The sequence below is a fragment of the Somniosus microcephalus genome, chromosome 7 (assembly GCF_052327205.1).
Source record: "Somniosus microcephalus isolate GS21.2 chromosome 7, FLI_Smic_1.0, whole genome shotgun sequence".
NCBI lineage: Eukaryota > Metazoa > Chordata > Chondrichthyes > Squaliformes > Somniosidae > Somniosus > Somniosus microcephalus.
The window spans coordinates 250,098,116-250,120,218 of NC_140993.1; the positions used below are offsets into that span (position 1 = coordinate 250,098,116).

A 22,103-nucleotide genomic window follows, 5' to 3' on the forward strand; every position below is an offset into this window, starting at 1 on the left:
TTGTTCATCCGGCAGCACTAAGCCGCACTGCTCTTCCTCCGAATTTGATGACCAGGATGAGAGGATGTAAACGGTTCACATCCTGTTGTTATAGATTTCAGTTGAGGCAAGAAGCTTGCAAGCGCACATTCAAAGTGGCCTGAAATTATTCCAATCAGTTGAAGCAGATGTGTGTCAACTTCACCAGTCACAAGGTCAGTAGATTTGCAAAATCTTAACCCAAACCTCCAACAACAAAGTTGTTCATTTGAATGCCAGCGATGTTACAGGAGTGCTTTTAAAGTTCTGCACCAATAATGACTACAGATCATGTTCTCCACCAACTTGTCTCCTTGCAGCTGAACTGTTTCTGACAAGACGGGAAACAGGAGCCAGAGGCACAAAAATGGGAAACCTCGATCAAAATAGGGTTATCAAGGCAGTTAACAGGCTCTTAACTGCCTTAACTACCTGTCCCACTGGTTGGAGTCGGGTCAGTTTAGGAGCAGCTGAACTGACACTCACGAAAATCGCATGGGGGCGGGTTAAAGGCGGGTTGGGTGTCTGAAGCCATTTTTTCTGATTTTAGCAGCTGACACGCCTCCAATTCCACCTCCTCGGGGCTGTTAAAATCGAGCCCTGAACCTCAGGAAAGATATATTGGCCTTGGAGGGGGTACATGCCTATTTGTTTTCTGTGGTGTATGTGCCTTTAAGAGCCCCCTGTGTACTGTAATGCCGGTAATGGCCACTCGGGCTATATAAGCCTGTATAGTGGCTTGTATCTGTTAGTTGACCTCCAGACTTTGTTCAGTAAACACCTGTGAAACCAACTCCTGCATTCCGTGTCTCCATTAACACACGGATACAACAGTGGCGACGAATTGGAAATGGACTTACCTGCAATTCGGCAGCACCTCAAGGAGACCGATTCCTCAGACGAAAGTCGAAGAAAAAACAAGAAAGAAAAAAAAAAACTGTGGTTTCACCAGCTAGCCGAGCTGGTGGCAGGTACTGCAATAATCCTTCCTGGGCGGCGGGCTGGGGCTCCATCGGCTAGCTCTGCAGCGGGGCCGAGCAGCGAAGGCGGAGGCAAACAGAGACAGAGGGTGGAGCACTCGGGAGACGGCCGGCGCTGCAAAGCAGGTCGGCGTTCGGACCAAGCAGAGGGAGGGAAAAGTCCCAGAGAGTCCGGCGGGAACGAGTCTCCACCTATTAAAAAATACCTGTGTAAATAAAAACCACGGAGAACAGCGTTGTCAGCAGCGGCAGCAGCAGGAAAGCGCGGGAGGCGTCATTCTTTTTCTGCGGGGAAGAAAGGAAAGCGCGGGAGGCGCCGTTTTTTTTCAGTATGCCTAAGACGGGCAATATTACTGCTTTCGATAGCGATATAGAGGATTGGACCACATATGTGGAAAGAGTGGAGGGATATTGCACAGCAAATGAAATAGAGGATGATAAAAAGGCATCAGTGCTTCTAAATCTAATGGGCGCAAGGACATATGGGCTGTTACGAAACTTAATCACTCCAGCCAAACCGAGGGACAAGAATTTTAAGGAGATTGTTGATACCCTACAGGAGCACTTAAACCCAACACCGCTGCTGATAGCAGAACGATTCAAATTCTTCAGGAGGAATCAGCACAAGAATGAAAGTAACGCTGATTACCTCACCGAATTAAGGAAGCTCTCAAAGCACTGCCAATTCGGGACAGGACTGGCAGATTCTCCTCGAGACAAATTCGTCTGTGGTCTCCTAAGTGAGGGAACACAAAAAGGCTACTTTCTGAGAAAGATTTAACACTGGACAAGGCTTTCAGTGTGGCTGTATCATACGAAGCAGCCGCAAGAGGAGCTACAGAGATACAGCAAAGGCCACAGGACTTCGGCACCCATGAAATGACACAGGGTTTCGAGAGATGTTATCGCTGCGGCAGATCCACCCATGACCAGAGGGATTGCTGGTTCAAGGACAAAGCATGCAGGCAATGCGGAAAGATTGGACACATTGTACGTGTATGCAGATCTGGAAAAAAAAATCCACGGACAGGAAAAAAATCAATAAGGAAAAGTACAGAAAGGTACAAATGATGACGGACAGTAGCTCCGAAGACCAGAAGAGCGATAGCGACTCCGGAAACAAGAGACTAAGCTGTCTCAAATTACATAATGTAATTGCCAAAGAAGATTACCAGACCATTTGGGTTACCCTCACGATAGCGGGGTCCCCAGTTAAAATGGAGCTAGATACAGGATCAGCTCTGACCGTCATAAGTCGACGGGATTACGAGCGGCTATTTCCGCATATACCTTTAAAAGACACATCCATTATCTTGAAAACATATACGGGGCAGAAAGTATACCCCAAAGGGAAAATAAGGGTGCCTGTTGTATACAACGGCAAGGAAATACAGAAGTTGTATTTATACGTTCTGCAAGATGGTGGTCCACCGTTGTTGGGACGTGAATGGATCAGGAAAATATGTTTAGACTGGCACTCCATTCAGGCACTGACGGTGACCAGTGAGAAAAAAAATGATGATGACGTCATACCTGAACGATTAAAAGACATCTTGGCCAACGCCAAGGAAGTGTTTCAACAGGAACTAGGAACCTTGAAAGGTGTCACCGCCTCAATAAAAGTGGAAGATGCGGCAATTCCCAAGTTTTTTAAGGCAAGGCCGGTGCCATATGCAATTCGTCCAGCAGTCGAGGCAGAGCTGGAGAATTTGGAGAAGGCAGGCGTATTATCCAAGATAGATTGGAGCGAGTGGGCAACACCCATCGTCCCGGTCATGAAGAAAACGTTGAATAATGATAAATCTGAAGAACAGAGAAAAATTCGCATCTGTGGGGACTTCAAGGTGACTGTAAACCCGATCCTTCACAAGGTACAGTATCCTCTTCCGAGGATAGAAGATATTTTCGCCTCACTATCCGGAGGGAAACATTTCACCAAAATTGACTTGGCACAAGCATATCTACAGATGGAGGTTGAAGAGGCCTCTAAAAAGTATCTCACGATAAATACACACAAAGGCCTGTACCAGTACAATCGACTGGTTTTCGGAGTAGCATCAGCTCCAGCTATCTGGCAAAGAGCTATGGAGCAAGTCCTCCAAGGGATTCCGGGGACTCAATGCTACCTAGACGACATCCTTGTAACAGGAGTAAACGACAACGAGCACCTTGCCAATTTGGAGCAGGTGCTCACTAGGCTGAGAGAACGGGGCCTACGAGCAAATCGCCCCAAGTGCGAATTTTTCCAGAAACAAATATCATATTGTGGCCACATAATTAACGAGGAAGGGTTGCATAAGTCACCTGAAAAAATTGAAGCGGTCATAAAAGCCCCAGCACCTGAAAATGTCTCACAATTAAGGTCGTTCCTGGGATTGATAAATTACTATCATAAATGTTTACCGAACTTGTCAACTGTTCTGCACCCTCTTAATGAACTGCTACAAATGGGAGTAATTTGGAAATGGAGCGAAGACTGTAAACGTGCCTTCCATAAATGCAAAGGCTTGATCACGTCCAAGGAAGTTTTGGCTCATTACAACCCATCACTGCCAATCAGACTGGCGTGCGATGCATCCCCTTACGGCGTAGGAGCGGTATTATTGCATAGATTCCCTGATGGCTCGGAGCGGCCGATAGTTTTTGCGTCACGCTCATTGAACTCAGCTGAGCGTAACTATGCCCAGATCGACAGGGAAGCACTCAGCCTGGTATGGGGAGTGAAGAAATTCAACCATTACCTACACGGACAAAAATTTACCTTGTTGACTGACCATCAACCCCTCGTCTCCATATTCAACCCTAAAAAAGGTGTTCCCATTATGACAGTGCAAAGGCTACAGAGGTGGTCCCTTTTCCTAGAGGCACACGAATATGACATAGAATACAAAGGATCAAAACAGCATGGGAATGCTGACGGGTTATCACGCCTACCGTTGCCAACGGTAGAAGAGGCACCTACAGTGGACCCAGTGGAGATGTTCCACTCAACTATAGTGGAATGTCTACCAGTAACAAATTCTGCCATTGAAAAGGAAACGAGAAATGACCCGACTCTCTCACGAGTCTACGATTTAACGGTGAAGGGATGGCCAGCACATGGCGAACCACTGTTGCCAGCATTCTCGCAAAGAAGAGAACGCTGTCAGTGTGCCGAGGAACCTTGATGTGTGGATCCAAAGTGTTGATTCCACCCAAACTCCAGGATAAAGTGCTAAAAGAGCTTCACGAGGGGCATCTGGGTGGAGTGAAAATGAAGAACCTAGCCAGAGCGTTTGTGTGGTGGCCAGGTATCGATGGAGACATCGAAGAAATGACCAAGAGCTGCCTAGGATGTCAGAAGGTCCAAAACGCCCCACCGCAAGCCCCTCTACATCCATGGGAGTGGCCCTCATCTCCATGGCAAAGGGTACACATCGACTTTGCTGGTCCATTTATGGACTCAATGTTCTTAATCGCGGTTGATGCACACTCCAAGTGGCTGGAGGTAATAAAGATGTCCTCCACCACCACGGAAAAAACCATCACAGTATTAAGGACCATATTTGCCAGGAATAGGCTGCCTGAACAGATCTGTTCTGATAATGGACCGCAATTTGTGTCCGAAGAATTCAGGAAGTTCTTAAAAAACAATGGGGTTAAGCACTACACGTCCGCCCCATACCATCCCGCCACCAATGGATTGGCTGAAAGGTTTGTCCAGACCTTCAAGAAGGCCATAAAGGCCATGGGTAATGAAGACATAAATCTACAGCATAAGGTAGATAACTTCTTGTTTGCATACAGGAATGCAACACATGTGGTTACAAACCAAACTCCCGCCATGATGTTCTTCAATAGAAGCCTAAGATGCCGGCTGGATTTGATCAAGCCAAACATCAGAAGGGACGTGGAGAACCGGCAATTTCAAGGCATGAATAAAAGGCCAACTAGAACCTTCCAGATAGGTCAACAAGTTTTGGCCCGGGACTACCGTACTGAGAAATGGCAGCCTGGAACTATTTGCACACGACTAGGACCGCTGATGTATACCGTGGACATTGGAGAAAGCATAATAAGGTGCCATGCTGACCAGATCATAGAGTCATCCGAAAAGGGACAACCTACACCACAACTCTATATGCCTAATGATGAAGCAGAGATACCCATAGTATCTACCTCCGATCCGGTGATACTGGAACCAGATGAACCCGACACTGGCATTCAAGCCGAATCGACCTTGCCAAAAGAACCTACTACACCACCAGAAACTACTACACCACTGAGGCGTTATCCGGACCGAGTCAGGAAGCCTCCAGAGAGACTGACTTATAATTGATTAACTGCAGCAAATGTGTAGATTATTGTTCTTGTAACATGTTAATTAATGATTACTTAAAATGTTATGTACTGGTTGTCTAAAAGGGGAGGAATTGTGGTGTATGTGCCTTTAAGAGCCCCCTGTGTACTGTAATGCCGGTAATGGCCACTCGGGCTATATAAGCCTGTATAGTGTCTTGTGTCTGTTAGTTCACCTCCAGACTTTGTTCAGTAAACACCTGTGAAACCAACTCCTGCATTCCGTGTCTCCATTAACACACGGATACAACATTTTCCATATTTAATGGGTAGCAGTGCAGAGATAAGCAGCAAAATGTAATGTCCTCTGAAAGGGAGATTAAAATGTTCCTATAATATGATTGGTTTAGTGTTTGAACTACGAAAACAAACAATTAGGAAAAAAATGAACATTACCTACATTGCACCAATCAGAAGGTTTCAAATCTATAGACACAAAAATATATATATATATACATAGGTTTGACAGAACAGGCACATGCAATGCAAGAAAGCACACATAGCTTCAGAATTGCATGCTATACATATTTCATTTGTCAAGAAACTGTTTATTACATAAATGGTCATAGTGTAATGTGTAATTCATAAGATTAAGTCGAATTTGGAAAATCTGCACAGTGCCAATCATTTTCATCTCCGAATATTTATAACTAAGTTGCCCAATTTATTGCGAGTTTTGGGCATTGTACATGCATCCATTCGATGAAAGACTGTTTCAAGAATTTAACACTAAAATCTGTGTGCGTTAGTTTTAATAATCGACTCCTTTGTTGCCATTAGGTTTCCATATCTACAGCGCAAGATATACAAAGCCATTGTTGTACAACAGAACAGGAATGCCACCAGCTGGGCTGTTCAGGATCAGAGAATGCGATAAAAATACATTACAAATAGGAAGTACAGCAGTAAAATACCTGCTGATAAGATGTGCAAGACCCGTGTTTTCTTCTTCTTGTCCAGACATTGTGTATGGCTGGATGTTGTGAATTCAAACCATGTCAGTAGCAACTACGTGCGTTTCGTATATATCTCGAAATAAAATATTTAGTTTTTAAATGTCTAATCTGCCACTCATCTGCCCTTGTTATGTGTTGGTCAAAGTTACCGACACAAGATGTATCGAGATAAATGTAGGTCTCTTTCATCCAGCAGGATGTGAGATAAAGGTGTCTTTCTCCTCTCACATTCTGATCAGATCCAGAGAATGCACTTCTTTTCTCACCTGATAAGGGGCCCCCATGTATTTAAAAAAAAATCGTGCTGTCACTTACGGATCTTTGCAATATTGTCCTCTGACATCGGAAGCTTTTACTGATTGCTTTCACAAGAGGACAGCGGTCGAGAGTAGTGTTTTTTTTAATGTGCTTACCAAGGGATCCCGGGTCACAAGTGAAAATCCAAGCAGCAAACAACTTGTTGAGGAATTGACACGTTTACCAATAACTGATAATCAACATTTTGATTTACCTGTAACTGTTTCGTTTCCCTCAAGGAAAGTCGCAATATTTCCACATCCCGCTTGACTTGTCGGTAGAAGTAATTTACCGAAACTCTGATGGAGTGACGGGTGCTGTGTACCGAGGGGCAAAAACGCCAGTCCCAGCAATGAGAACTTCATTCATGCTGTCCAAAAACCGAGCTTTTTTTGGACACTCGGAGTGTGTATTACCGTTGCAGAACCCCCCCAAAAAGTGGCAGCTCGTACCACAAATTAGAAACTAAAATATTACATTTGTTTAAAGAATGATCACCCTTACACTGAAGTGGACGGTTAACTCTATTTATCAGCTATTATATAACGTTCTTTTTTTACCGAGGCACAATGTATGTACAGAATAAAATCAATCCGATTGCAACCAATCCATACGGTAATCTGCGAGTGCCGGAGGCGTTTTAAGTTTCCATCTGGACCGGGGATCTCGATCTACTCTGTAAATAACCATCGAATAATAATACCGAAGATCTCTGGGTGCCAACTTCTGAATCACTGATAACCACATTTAACACGTTTAACTACTTTCAGTATACAACAAGTCCTGTTAGATTTTACCACAAATATTGTCCCCGTCTAATATTGCACATTCCAACCATGAAGGCGCAACAGTTGTACACTGGACTTCATATCCTTCACCGAGCAAGAATTGCTCCGAACAGCGTGCCACAATCCCATTTGATATTTGTGTAACTGAGCGCATATATTATTACCTCAATTTTTTTTTTAAAAAACCCCAGAAAGTTAATAAGTGCTTCAGGTCGGTGACCGACCATCGGAGAAAGGTCTGGGGTAACCTCGGTCAGACAAGGTACTGTGGAACCATGAAAAGGCGGCGGTGTGGCGCATCCCGCGGTGACAGCGACACCCGCACACGGGCCGAGCCCGGGAGCGCGTGCCCGTGTCGGCACCTGCCCGGGCCCGGGAGCGCGTGCCCGCGCCGCCACCTGCCCGGGTGCGCGTGCCCGTGTCGCCACCTGCCCGAGCCCGGGAGCGCGTGTCCGTGCCGCCACCTGCCCGGGCCCGGGAGCGCGTGCCGCCGGGAGGAGGGGCTGAGCTCACAATGGCTGGGCTATAAAGCGCGCCACCGCGGGACGCTCTGGTGCGGCGGCGCGCGGGGATCAGCCAGAGAGAGAGAGAGAGCGCGCGCTCTCAGGGCACAGGGCACAGGGTGAAGGCAGAATAGACTGGAGAGTGTCTGCATACACAGGGCAGAGAAACCAGAAAGAAAGAGACCGAGTGTTGAGAAAGACACATAGAAAGGGTGCGAAAGAGAAAGACTAGGGAGAAAGCAATAGAGTGCAAAGGAAACGCACAGTGAGTGAAATATTTGAGTGCTGGGAGACTGACAGAGAGAGAGAGAGAGAAAGAGCAGGCGCACAAGTGGACACAACACACATAGAGATCAGGTGTACATAGACTTGCAGGGATTGACTAGTCACCAAAAGTATATACTGAGTACCTAGAGAGAGGACAATCAGGTATAGTGACAGGGATGCAGAGTGACAGGGCATAAAGAGACCAGAGAGTTGTTGGGTGCAGCGATTGAATTGCAAGCAGCAGTGCAAAGCACCAGAACTCATTGAAGTGCCTCAGCAGCGAAGTGACAGAGGGCAGCAACCAGAGCCCCAGCACGAGGATCAGTGAGCCAGCATCTCAGACTCAGGAGTGCAGCCTGACTTTAACAGTGAGTGCGTAACTATCTGAAAAGATGCTGTCCTTCCCGTCAAGGATTACTATTTAAAATTAAGGTACCTGTAGTAAGAAAACGTGGATATTAAAGTGCCTAACTTTTTTTTGTTTATAGGAATGTTGTGCTATTTAATTAATTACCATATAAATTATAAATTAGAATTAACAAGTGTTATTCAACTTGTAATATATTATTTTGCGAATAGAATACATCACTCAGATTCTTTATTTGCTAACATTACTGTGGCTACAAGACCACTATGTTTTACAATAGTATGCTTGTTTAAATACTTTTCTGCCAACATTTTCAAGAAACTGTTCATCTGATGTCGTTTGCCAGAATCAATTGCATACAACTCTGTTACTTGTTACAACCCAACATTCGGATTGATATTTTTAAGTACTCTTGCTACAGTTCAAGTAATTCCGGTTGATAGTTTGTGCAGTTAGTACAACACGATTCCTGTAAATGGATATCGGATTAATTTAATAACATTTGACAGATTTCTTCCTGTTGTCGCCTACGTGTTGCTACAAGACTTGTTCAGTAATCCAAGACAACCACCTTTTCCTACCAGTACAGCACAAAATTTAAGTGTTTTGCTTTTAGGGTATTTTGTACAAACAGGACAGAATGCAGAATTTGTAAATTAACTAAAGTTGCCTGGATTTTTTTAAAGCACAAAATTACTATTTAGCATGCAATTGTAAACGGCAGGACATGCTGAGTTAACAACTAGTATTTTTGAGGGAAATCATGGCATGTATCGATAAAGGGAATGTGGTAAATGTATATATGGAATTTCAGAAGGTATTTTATAAGGTGCCACATGAGAGACTTGTTGCAAAATTTTTACATGGTATTAAAGGAACGTAGCTGATGGCTTGGGGAATGGATGTGTTTCAGATTGGCAGGATAATGGACAGTGGTGTGTCCTAGGGACCTGTGCCAAGGCCACTTTTGTTTTCTATTTATATAAATAATTTGGACACAAGAGGAATGATATCAAAGCTTACTAACAATCAAATTAAGGGGGCATGTGAAGAAGAGTGCAGGAGGATGTAGACAGGTAAACAGAGTGGGCAGACAGGTGGCAATTACAGTTTGAAATAGAAAAGTGTGAAGTAACACATTTTGGGAATAAATAACAGTGAAACCCTAATCTGTAAGATTATTAACCAAGAGATCTAGGAGCATACATATATATCTTTAAAGTTGGAAGTATATGCCATTAAAAGGCAAATGGGATTCTGAGTTTTTTCATGGAGTTTTTGAATACAAAAGCAACAAAGTGATGTTGAATTTGTGCAAGGCATTGCTAGACCACAGCTGGGGTCTTGTGTGCAGTTCAGTACTCCTTTACAAGAAGGATGTTAGAGCCATGCAAAGGGTATGAAATAGGAAGAATGGCATGAAAATTTGTGCCTTTTTTATTAGACTGGAGAAGGCAAAGGGGGAAATCTATTGGATATTTTTGAAATTATGGAAGGTTTTGAGAGAGTAAATAGTAAAATGTTATATCCACTGGTTGATAGATTGGCAACAAGGGGGACCTGGAGTGAGAATTATCACTAGAAGAGTGAAGGAAGAGGTTAGGGGATATTTTCTTTACACAGAGGGCTGTTGGAGCATGGAATGCTTTACCATATACAAAGACTGTCACATCATTTAAGAGAATTGGATAATAGCTTGAATAGAAAGAAGATAAAAAGGAATGTAGGGAAATAGGATGGGAGTCAATGGGGTTGAAATTATTCTGGGCCTGAATTGGGCCCCAGGTCACATCTACATCTTCGGGATGAGCTGCCAGCCCCTGTTGCACCTCCACAGGCAGCTTGCCCCACAAATTTCAGGCTGCTGGCTGCAGCCTTCAAGTCTGTTCTGGGAGGGGGTTGGATCGGGCAATGGGGGACGGCTGATGGCCAGGCCTGTGGAGTCGGGGGGAGCACTCCTGCTCCTCATGGCTCCACAGAAAGGGTTTTAAATTTAATTTAAAAAAACTTGCCTGTAGTTGGCGGCCACAAGGGAGGCTGAAGAATCCTGCCTGCCCCGCTCATTGGGAAAACATTTTGTAGAGGGGCCCTTCAACATGTGTTAGGCTCCTCATTAACACATTTAAGAGGCCTGACACCTGGTTTAGGCACCGCCCCCAAATTTAACAGTGGGACCAACACCTGTGCAGATTGGTTGCAATTTCTACCCTTATAGCTCCAGTTGAAGAGCTGGTAAAAAGAAAGGCTTGCATTTATATAGCGCCTTTTACTGCCTCAGGATGTCCCAAAGCACTTTACAGCTAATGATGTACTTTTGACGTGTAGTCACTATTGTATTGCAGGAAATGCGGCAGCAAATTTGCGTACAGCAAGGTCCCACAAACCGCAATGTGATAATGACCAGATCATCATCTGTTTTAGTGATGTTGGTTGAGGGATAAATATTGGCCAGGACACCGGGAAGAACTCCCCTGCTCTTCTTTGAATAGCGCCATGGGATTTTTTACAGCCTCCTGAGAGGGCAGATGGGGCCTCGATTTAATGTCTCATCTGAAAGGTGTCACCTCCGACAGTGCAGCACTCCCTCAGTAGATTTTGTGCTCAAGTCTCTGGAGTGGGTCTTGAACACACAACCTTCTGACTCAGAGGTGAGAGTGCTACCACGACTGACAAAAACATGGCAGAGGCAAAGACATGATGGGCCAAGTGGCTTCCTTCTGTGTTGTAATTTCTATGATTCTATGATGATTCTTTTGCCCCATTGTTATGTGCAAAGCAGTTTGGATTTTCATTAATTTTTCATGAAAAAATATTGATGCAACTTTAATGTATTCAATATTTACTTATATTAATGTAAGGGTACTTGTGTACTGTATGCTTAAGTTTAAATAAAGGACAGATAGCCAGAACTGTATAGTACAAGTCTCCAGAAACCACATTAAGGCTTTGCAGGATCTGGTCATTACCTACTTGGGATATTGGCCTAGAAATTGAGTTGACGCCGCGCCAGGGCTTTAGCGCCGGAAATTTAGCGCCGGCGCTAATTCCCTTGCGCGCGCCAAAAATTCAGTAGCGCCGCGCCCAGACGGCTGCCGGCGCTACTGGCGGGCGTGAGTGCCTCCCAATGGGCGCTGAGTGCCGCATTGCGGCGCTAATCCGGCGCTGCGGCACCCGATGCGGTGCGGCAGGCTGGGGAAGTGCAGGCCTCCTCCTCCCGTTAAGGAGGCGCTGCCTTCACCCGATCGCTGGCCGTTTGATTTTTTCAAAAATGAGCCCGGCACCTCGGACAAGTGCCGGGCTTGCAGGCCAGACGCATCTGTTCCGCGGGGGGGGGGGGGTGGAGGAGTCCGGGGAGGGAGGTGCGGGCAGGCGGCCGGCGGGAAAGCGGCCGGCCGCCGCGCGACCTTAATGCGCCGGCGCTAACTTGTGTAAGACTCGGTTGCCAGAGTCTTAGTTGCGGCTGCCACGGGCGAGGCGGCCGCAACTGAATTTCAGCGCTGGGGCCCGTCGGCATGGCAACCGGGACGCTGCGCACACCGATGACGTCATCGGTGCCGGCACAGCGCTACCGGTGCAACGCCGCTTTAGGGCCCCAGGGAATTTTTCAACTGGCCATAACTCTGGCGCTAGTCCCTCTAGCGCCTCAAAAGCGGCGCTAAGGCTAGTGAATTTCTAGGCCATTGTGTTTAGTTCTGGTCACCATGCTACAAAAGACATAGGTATGCATTGAAGAGGGTGCAGAGAAGAGCAATACGATTAATTCAAAGTGTAAAGGGGATGTGCCATGAGGAAAGACTAGAGAAACACAAGCTGTTTGTTTAAAAAAAAAAGATGGTTATAGGATACCTTATCCAGGTATATAGGGGTAAATGTTCTAAGGCTCTGCATGGCACACCTGACCTCACTAGTGGTGCGAATTGGTTCAAAAATTGAGGATATGAACTCGACTTGAGTTGTCGTCTCAATTTCCAGTTCAAAAAGTGTATCTCACTGTAGTCCTGTCAAAACCTGGTTAGTATATGGAAATTATGATAATAAGATCCCATGGTAGGTCTTGGGTAAGGCTCCACCCACAGCTACCTAGTCACCCATACAAAGTGGGTGCTTCTTTTTCAACGTGGCCAGGCCCCAAAAGCCTGTCCCTTTTTAAAATATCCACCCACCCACCTTCTCGTCACATGAACATGAACATTTAGGTTTTCTTCTACTGTTTTCTCAGAGCCTGTTGTAACTGGAAAATTGAAATTTCCCATGATTAAAGTTCTGGGATGCTGTTCATCACTTGAATATTGATGTCCAGTATCATCCAGGGTCAATGAGGTCAGAAAGAGCGGAAAACAAGAAAATAGAGTTAGCCGCGCTATCTACCACTATTACGGTATACGAGGAAAAGAGATGGCCATTGTCACTCACAGCACATTGTAATTACCCCTGTATTATTGTTTAGTTGAAGAATGCAGCAGTTAACTGCTATCTCTGTTGCCTTCCTGGAAGCAGCTGCACATCCTCAAGGACTGCATCTCCAGCCACATGCTCTACCCCTGATTGCTGAAACTCATCAATTTGCTGCATGATGATGTTTCTACAGATGGCTATGTTATGAAGCATGCAGCACACAATAACAATTTTGGCTACCTTCTCAAGGGTATACTGTAAGGTATCGACCAATATCCACTATAAGTCTACTGACTCCCACAGCTACCTTGACTACGTTGCTTCCTGTAAGAACACTATTCCACTCTCCCAGTTTCTCTGCCGCATCTGTTCCGAAGATCCCACCTTCCATACCAGTGCTTCCAATATGTTTTCCTTTTTCCTCAACCGAGGATTCCCCTCCACTGTAGTTGACAGGGCCCTCAACCATGTCCGTTCCAGTTCCTGCACTGCTACATTCACCCCTTCCCCCTCCCTCCCAAAATCACAATAGGGTTCCCCTTGTCCTCACCTTCCATTCCACCAGCCTCCACATTCAATGGATCATCCTCCGCCATTTCTGCCACCTCGCGTGATCCCACCACCATTCAGCATCCCGAAGGGACCGTTCCCTTCGCGATACCCTGGTCCACTCCTCTATCACCCCCAACACCCACTCACTTTCCCACAGCACCTTCTCGTGCAAGTGCAGGAGGTGCAACAGTGACCCTTTTACCTCCTCCCTTCCCACTGTCCAGGGCCCCAAACACTCCTTCCAGGTGAAACAGCGATTTACTTGTACTTCTTTCAATTAAGTATACTGTATTTGCTGCTCACGATGCCGTCTCTACATTGGGGAGATCAAAAGCAGATTGGGTGACCATTTTGCGGAACACCTCCGTACAGTCCACAAGCGTGACCCCGAACTTCCGGTTGCCTAATTCTCCGCTCCACTCCCACTCTGACCTCTCTGTCCTCGGCCTCCTACACTGTTCCAGTGAAGCTCAATGTAAGCTTGAGGAACAGCACCTCATCTTTTGATTAGGCACTTTACAGCCTTCCGGACTCAACATTGAGTTGAATAATTTCAGATCATGACCTCTGCCTCTATTTTTTTGGACGGTAGCCGTTGATGATGATTCTAATATTCCCATTTACACCTCCTTGAGACCCATCTTTTGTTTCTTTACTTGTTCCATTCTCCTTTTGCCTTGCACCATCATCCCTTTTGTTATTTAATCACTCCTGCCTTCCACCCTATCACAGACCTTCCCTTGTGTTCTTTCCTCCTCGCCCCCTTTCCCTGCCTCTGTATTTTCTTAAAACCCGTTACATCTCTAACCTTTTCCAGTTCTGAAGCACTAACTCTGTTTCTCTCTCCACAGATGCTGCCTGACATGCTGAGTATTTCCAGCACCCGCAGTATCACAGAATCACAGAAACCCCACAGTGCAGATAGAGGCCATTTCAGCCCATCGAGCCTGCACCGACACATATCCCACCTGATCCCCGTAACCCCTACACCAACACACATCCCACCCCCGTAACCCCACGTATTTAATCCCCCTAACACTAAGGGTCAATTTATCATAGCCAATCAACTTAACCCGCACATCTTTGGACTGTGGGAGGAAACCGGAGCACCTGGAGAAAACCCACGCAAACACGGGGAGAATGTGCAAACTCCACACAGACAGTCGCCCGAGGCCAGATTCGAACCCAGGTCCCTGGCACTGTGAGGCAACAGTGCTAACCACTATGCCACCGTGCTGCCCTTTGCTTTTTTACTGTAAGGTATCTCCTGATTAGTCAAAGCATTGGAATTGTTGCTCGAGGATGCCAAATGCCTGCTCATTGAGCACCCTATCCCCACATGGCAATCATTGTAATGCTGCTATGCCCTCATGTATACACTGCAGACTGATGTCATTAGCCATAAGTGCAGTGTGCAGCCGGATTCACCCAGTTATCATTCATCCAATTTCCTGACCTCATTAAAAAGAGTTAGTGTGCAGTCATTAAAAAGAGATAGTGTGTAGCTATAACCTATCTCCATGCTTTGCAAGTAAAATCCTTTACAGTTAAGGTAAGGCGTGGTTTTGACTATTGGACCTCCCAATGATAGGGCATCGCTTCGACTGATGGAGGTCTAATGGTTAAGTGGGGGCAATCTATCAATCCTCGCACCCGTGGGAAATTGGCAATTTTGTAGAAGCCCTGCTGTTCATTGCCAAATTGGATATACAAGTGGTCGTCACCGAGAAGAGTCTCCATGACCCTATGAATGCAGTGCTGTGCGGAGCAATGGTTGACTCCCGTCAGGTCCTATGGGGCAACCTGAGGCATAGAAATTCAGAGCCAAAGGCGGGGGGAGTGCTAACTGGGGAATGACCCTTCAGCTCTACTTGTATGCGATGGCACAACTTGGTAACCACATCCCTGCTGAACTGTTGCTTCTGCCTGCTTTAGTGTTCTGAATGGCAGGTAGTTTTCTCTGACCCTGTAAATATGTTCCCGTGGGTATCTGTTGCTGGGGCGGATAGATTGCTGTTCAATCTTCCTTTCTCTTTCCGTCCTCTGCCTCTGGTGCCTGTGCACCAAAAACAAGTCACCAATTGCAATATGACTCATTTCTGCTGAAGCAAGTTAAGTTATTTGTTACTGCTCTTTAAAGCCTTCATGAAAAACATGAAGACAACAACTGGTTATTTGGAATAAAAAAATTAAGGCTGTTTGGAAACATTTTCAATTGGTACTTAATTGGTCTTAACAAGCTGTTGACCGTTTAAAAAAAATACATGCTAAATATTTCAGCATACTTTTCTTGGCAGTAGAAAACTGCCTCTTCTGTAGCTCACATGCTAGATACAATCTTTCCCAGGACCTAATGGATGGAAAATCATGGGTTGTGTGGCCACCAAAGTGCTGATATACAATCCCAGCAGTTTAGACTCTGCTCCAGGAGTGCAAATGCATAAATTTACTTATTTAAGTGTATATTCCATGAATCCAGTATAGAAGATGTAGTGACTGAAATGGAAGTGCACACGGACGAGTGTTAATGGGGCTATTAACCAGGTGCTAAATGCCTCAGGTTGCTACCCTCTTCTGGGACCATTTACTCCTTAATGTGGTACCTCTCTGCCTGCTGTTCTGTGCTCCCTGATTCAACTTAAAGGCTGGGGAATAGAGAAGAAATGTTGCCTTTGTGCACTACAAAACTGGAAGGTCCTGCAGGAGCTGATGCTTGCTTCGATTATGCTTGACCCACCTTGAATAATATCAGAGGATTGTGACTCTGACATTTCGGCTGCACTTGATCTGTACATGGGAGTTCCAGTCATATCATATGTGTCTACTTGCTTGAAAAGTTCTTCAGTGTACATCAGTTGAGACCTGTGCACCTGGATGAACTCCTGTAGCTCCTCGCCAAGGGTTTTCTCCACTTTTTTTGTTCATTTGTGTTTAAGCCAGTTAAGGTAGTTTCTTGCAATCTGTATCACTTCTAGGGTATCTCAAGTGTCTGTCCTGCACATATTGCAGCTCAACTGTAGCTGGTGGCATATTGGTGGTGAGAAAAGAGCCTGGAAGATCAGCTGAATTTCTATCAAGGATACAGATAGACTGATTAATGCATTGTCCATTGTCGGTCAAGATAGCAAAGGACTTGGCATTAGTGCCAACCTAATCAGTAAAAGAAAAGTGGAACTTGTGGTGATGGTCAGTATCGATGGTGATCAAGTATAACAATTTTAGCAGAGGTGCACTTGGATTTGTTAGATTCAATTTTGTTTGACCGCAAGTAAAAATGTTTTGGATAATTAGGAAGAGTAGGAGAGAAATCGAGAAAGCAAATACATTTAGTGATGAAAGGGAGATGTTTTAACCACAGATCAAAGTCCGATGATTTTAGACAGCAAAGACAAGCAACAGGGACATCAGAATGAAGTAAGCGCATACACCTCCTTTTGGATTGGAAATTATAGTAGAAAGTGCAAGAGGAAAATTGAAAGAAGAATGGGGTAGAAATTAGTCTGGACCCGTCAGACGACACTGCAGCGCACACAAACCAAGAGGCCTGAGGATCGATAGAAATTTGTCCTTGGGCCTCATCTGATTAATTGGGGTGAGCTGCCAACGCTGGTCATACCTCCACTGCTGGTCAGATTGCACAATGGTAAAAACAATTTCAGGCCGCCTGCCTCACTGGCACAACACATACCAATTTGTACCTCCAATGTATCAGAAAAAAGTGATACTTGAGTTTCTTGGATAAGCAGCAGATGAGGGTGAGATGGATGGAGGTAGAGGTGGACAGTATTTGAGAAGGTGCCAGGAATACTGGAGAAGTGAAGGGAAAAGTGAGAAGATGAAGGAATATCTACAGGGGATGTGGTTTGGGTGTCGCAAAGGCTGCTTTTGATTGTTAATCTTTTAGGTTGTAAACATTTAGGTAGTATTGTAACATTTACAATATCAATATCACAGCTGAAATATGTCAGGGAGTTGGAATATCCTACATGTAGGAGAAAAAATGGCAGGGATCTGGAGAAAGAGCCGGGGAGTGGGACTAACTGGGTTGCTCTTTGAAAGAGTCGGCGTAGACTCGATGGGCGGAATGGCCTCCTTCTGTGCAGCACTATTCTATGATTCTATGACATGCCATGTGACCAATCCTGATGCCACTAAACCTAACTGCATGATAAAAGTACCATTTAGTTGTAGTTTTTGCAATGCTGGGATTATCATCTGTTGATGGGATATCTTTCCAATGCTACTAATTGATTTATGCCCCATAGAATCAGATTGTGCCACTAAACTGCATTTGACCATTGTACTGTTCAATAGGAGCAGCCTCTGAACAGTTTAAGCTATGATAAAGTAGCGAGGGAAGTTAAAACAGAGTTGAGGGAAAACAAAAGTAGAGTGGGGAAAGGATTCGCTGAGGAGTTGAGCAACCAAAAGGATGTGGAGGCGAAGTAGGGTCGATAATGTTCGAGAAAGTGATAAGAATGAGACAAAAACAGAATTGAAAAAAAGGAGTTGCAATTACACCAGGATGCTGGAACATCTTTTTGGGACTTAGCAGTGTCTATGAGAGGTGTCACTACCCCAGGCAATCCAAAGAAGTTCTACCACCTATGGTGTTGGTGTGGTAGATTCTGTCCCTTTTCCCATGACCAGAAGAATGATTATCCTATACCTGGCTCAGATGAGGCACTCCCAGCGTAATTGAGAATTCTTGCTGTAAGGAATATCACAATGGGGGAAAGATTCTGCAATCTCTGATAGCTCACTGACCCACTGCCGAACAGGTTAAGTGGAACTGAGGTTGACCGTGGCTGAAAACCTTCACCTTAAATTAGTAAGAGCTAGTGCTCCAGGGGTTAGGGGTCAGACTTTCTCTATACATGCTCTGAATTCCTTTGACTAAATATTTTGATTTTGTTAAAAAAAAGTCTTAAGTATAAAGCTTTTTCTTCAATCGAAAAAGAAATAGTCTTGATTAAATTAAGAGTTAAGTAACTGTGAGTAACGTGCTTTTTTTGGTAGAATGTTATTGTGTGAAGCCCACATATCTGGGTAAGCTAAGATACATATTGGATCACACATCACTCACACATACAAACATTTACATATCCAAATGAGTTGTGATATAGATAAGGGTATGCAAGACTCGCAGGTACATAACAGACATATACCTAAATAATTTTTGGTGTGCTAGCTTGTAGTTAATACTGACATTAACAAGTTTTTTAAAATTATGCTTTTATGAGGCGCCTTGTAGAAATATTGTAGAGTTTTAGTACTAGTTTATATAGGACTATTTGATTAGGATTTTAGTTCCTCATGCAGTCTACTCAGCAGTCAGATTCACAAAATATGCTTAGAACTGTAGCATATATCAATAAAATATTTGTTTTCCTTTGCTTCTTAGGTACAATGAAGTCATGCATATTACGAGTTTTAGTGATCTATTTGTCATCTGATTTATTTAGTGGGGCTCTGCCAGATGAAAACGTAAGAGCAGGTAAGAACTGTATGTAGCATGTCAGGACTATGACCCAGTCAAAGACGTGAGATAAGTCTCATATCATAGGCTGTAATTTATATGGTAGCTAATACAATCATTGCTTGGATATCCTGAAATTATACTGTGATTTTATTATATTACATGTCCAAAGCACATCAGAATGTTAGACAAAACTAAAGAAACATGTGGTACTTTTCAGCCCTGTTTTATAGAAAGCATAGGGCACTGTGTATTTCCATGTTTTTATTGAAGAATAGTGTGCCTCTTACCTATGGTTCCTGTGGTGCTTGACAAAGAGCGAACATAGAAACAGGGGTTGTAAACTTTATGTGAAACACTTTCTAGTCTGGATACAAGAATAATTTAATTATGCCACCAGTATAATTTTTAAAACTTGTTCTCTGAATGTGAGTGATGCTGGCAGTGCCACCTTTATTGCCCAAGCCTAGTGCCCGGGAAGGTGGTGGCGAGCCTCATCCTTGAATTGCTGCAGTCCTTATGGTGGTAGTGCTTCCATATGGTGGTAGGTAAGAAATTCCCAGCAACAGTGAAGGAATGGTGATATAACTCCAAGTGAGGATGGTGTGAGACTTGGAGCGGAAATTGGAGGTGATGGTGTTCTTATGATGTAGCTGCTCTCATCCTCGGTGGTAGATCTCATTAGGCTGGGAGTTACTGTTCAAATAAGCTTGGCGAGTTTCTGCAGCGCATCCTATAGGTGGTACATATTGCAGCCGCAATGTGCTGGTGGTAGAGGGGTTGGATATTGAGTTCAGTGGCAGGGGCACTGATCAAGCAAGCTTCTCTAACCTGGATGATATTGAGCTTCTTGAATGTTGTTGCAACTGCACCCATCCAGGCAAGTGGTGAGTATTCCATCACATTCCTGACTTGAGCCTTGTAGATGGTGGATTGGGGACAGGAGGTGAGCCATTCATTACAGAGTACCCAGCCTCTGCCCAGCTTGTAGCTATGGTATTGGTAGCATTAAGATTCTGACCCCCAGGATGTTAATGGTAGGGGAATAGGTGGTGGTGCTGTTGAAGGTTGGGGGGTGGGGGAGGTGGTTGGGCTTTGTCCTTTTGGAGATGGTCATTTGCTGACATGTGGCATGATTCTTACTTGCCACTTGTCAGCCCAAATTTAGATGTTGTCCAGATCCTGTTATAGGCTGGCATAGGCAGCTCCATTATCAGAGGAGTTGTGAATATATTATATTGACTTATTGAAAAAAATGATAGTCCCAAAATCAATTAATTTCCTGTACTTTACTAAATATTTCTAATGTCTAACAATTATACTTAGTGTGGACAGCGCTACTTTTTCTCCTCTTTGGAGGCCATGGCTACCATTTTTGGAGATAAGTCACTGGATGTCTGGGGCAAATGGTGACCAACTTGACCAGAGGAACCAAGCAAGTATCAAATGTTGTTGGTTGTTTGTTCCCTAACACAATCATAAGGCTTTACACTTAGTGGCTACCCCAATAAAATCTAATTGTGGAGCAAAGTGCAATAGTTATGCTTTCAAATCCTTTTACATTGGGTCAAATTGCCCTATGGATTTAAAAGAACTGTTGGTCAGAAAATGTATCAAATGTGAAAGTAACCTTTTGGCTTTCACTCTTGAATATTTAGGTGTTTTATTGGTTAATGTTGTCAGATTCTAAATAAACTCTTAGCCCATTTACTCTGTCAATAGGATGCAGAACAGCAGTGAATGATTTGGTTTTCATCATGGATGGATCCTGGAGTGTGGGATCCGACAATTTTGAAACAGCAAAAACATGGCTAGTTAATGTCACGAGTGGATTTGACATTGGACCTGAATATACGCAAGTAGCTGTTATCCAGTACAGTGACACTCCACGTCTGGAGATTCCATTTGGTCAATTCCTGACCAATAAAGAACTAATTGCTGGAATAGAAAGTATTAAATACCTTGGCGGAAATACTCAAACAGGCCGCGCTATTAAGTTCGCAACAGAGACTGTTTTCCCTTCTTCACAAAGATTTAAGACAGCTAAAAACAAAATTGCCATTGTTGTCACGGATGGAAAGTCTCAGGACGATGTTGTTGATGCTTCTGTTGAAGCACGTGTAGACAAAATAATCCTGTTTGCTGTCGGAGTTGGATCTGAAATAACAGAATCAGAACTTAAAATGATTGGCAACAAACCTTCTACAACTTACGTTATATTTGCTGAAGACTATGAAACTATAGAGAGAATTAAGGAAGCAATGCAGCAGAAGATATGTGAAGGTAAGCGTTTACTTATTTTAACGATGGGTATATTTGGTGAGCTTGTAGTAGTGCAGACACGTTCTGACAAAACATTTTTGTATTCAAGTTTCGTGGCTGTAATTTACCAACAACACCCAAGTTTTTCCAGTTTTGTGCAACTGGATAGTGCAGCCCGGAGGCAAAGCATGTCATCACTGGGCAGGAAAGAACTGACATTTTGTAGCTCCATCTATTTGAATTGTGCCTTCCATGAGCTAGTTATGCAACGACCTAGGCAAAGATAGAGAACTCCACAGCTAACAGTGCCCCACGCTCTTGGGTGGAGGAAGGTGTATGATAGTAAAGTGTTTACAGGGGATGATAGAACTAAATTCTAAAAGGTAAAAAGCTGCTGCACCTAGCAATCAATCATTGAAAACAGGAATAAAAATGTGGGATTTTATCCAGTGAAACCTCTGGTACTTCTCAACAAATCCTTTGGTTCTTTAAATGATTTCCATTACTCCGCATTGCTTTATAACTGTGACTACAAGCACGGATGCATTTACTTCTGTTGGATTGAGCAAAATAAACACATTTTCATGAAGTGCAACTTGAGATCCATGATAACTAAAGCACTAACATTCCTCCTGTTGTTAATTTTACAGAAAAATTGGTAAGTATAAAATGGGAAATATTCTTTTGAATTAGTGTTCAGCTTCTTCCTTTTTTATCACTACATCTCTTCCCAATGTTCCTAGATTTATTTTATTAAGGTTAGTATCACACTATTAATCCTTTCATGGTGTACTTTATGGCTTTTGCAGATAATTGGCAGTTCAGCTCCTATGCCATAAATCTTTGCAGTGTGGAGGCTTATTAGGTTACATGTCCACAGGAAATCCTATTCATGCAAGTT

At 44.1% G+C, this 22,103-nt stretch overlaps 1 protein-coding gene across 1 annotated transcript in view; it reads left to right on the forward strand.

Annotated features, from left to right (window-relative positions):
* Positions 1-7,945: 7,945 nt before the first annotated feature.
* Positions 7,946-22,103, forward strand: part of LOC147115225 (collagen alpha-1(XXI) chain-like) — a 42,403-nt gene continuing 28,245 nt past the window's right edge. The window contains exons 1-3 of the mRNA XM_085993992.1: positions 7,946-8,515; positions 18,866-18,958; positions 20,663-21,223. Of these exons, the coding sequence (XP_085850118.1) occupies positions 18,871-18,958; positions 20,663-21,223 (649 nt within the window). The 5' untranslated portion in view covers positions 7,946-8,515; positions 18,866-18,870. The remainder of the gene's footprint in view (positions 8,516-18,865; positions 18,959-20,662; positions 21,224-22,103) is intronic.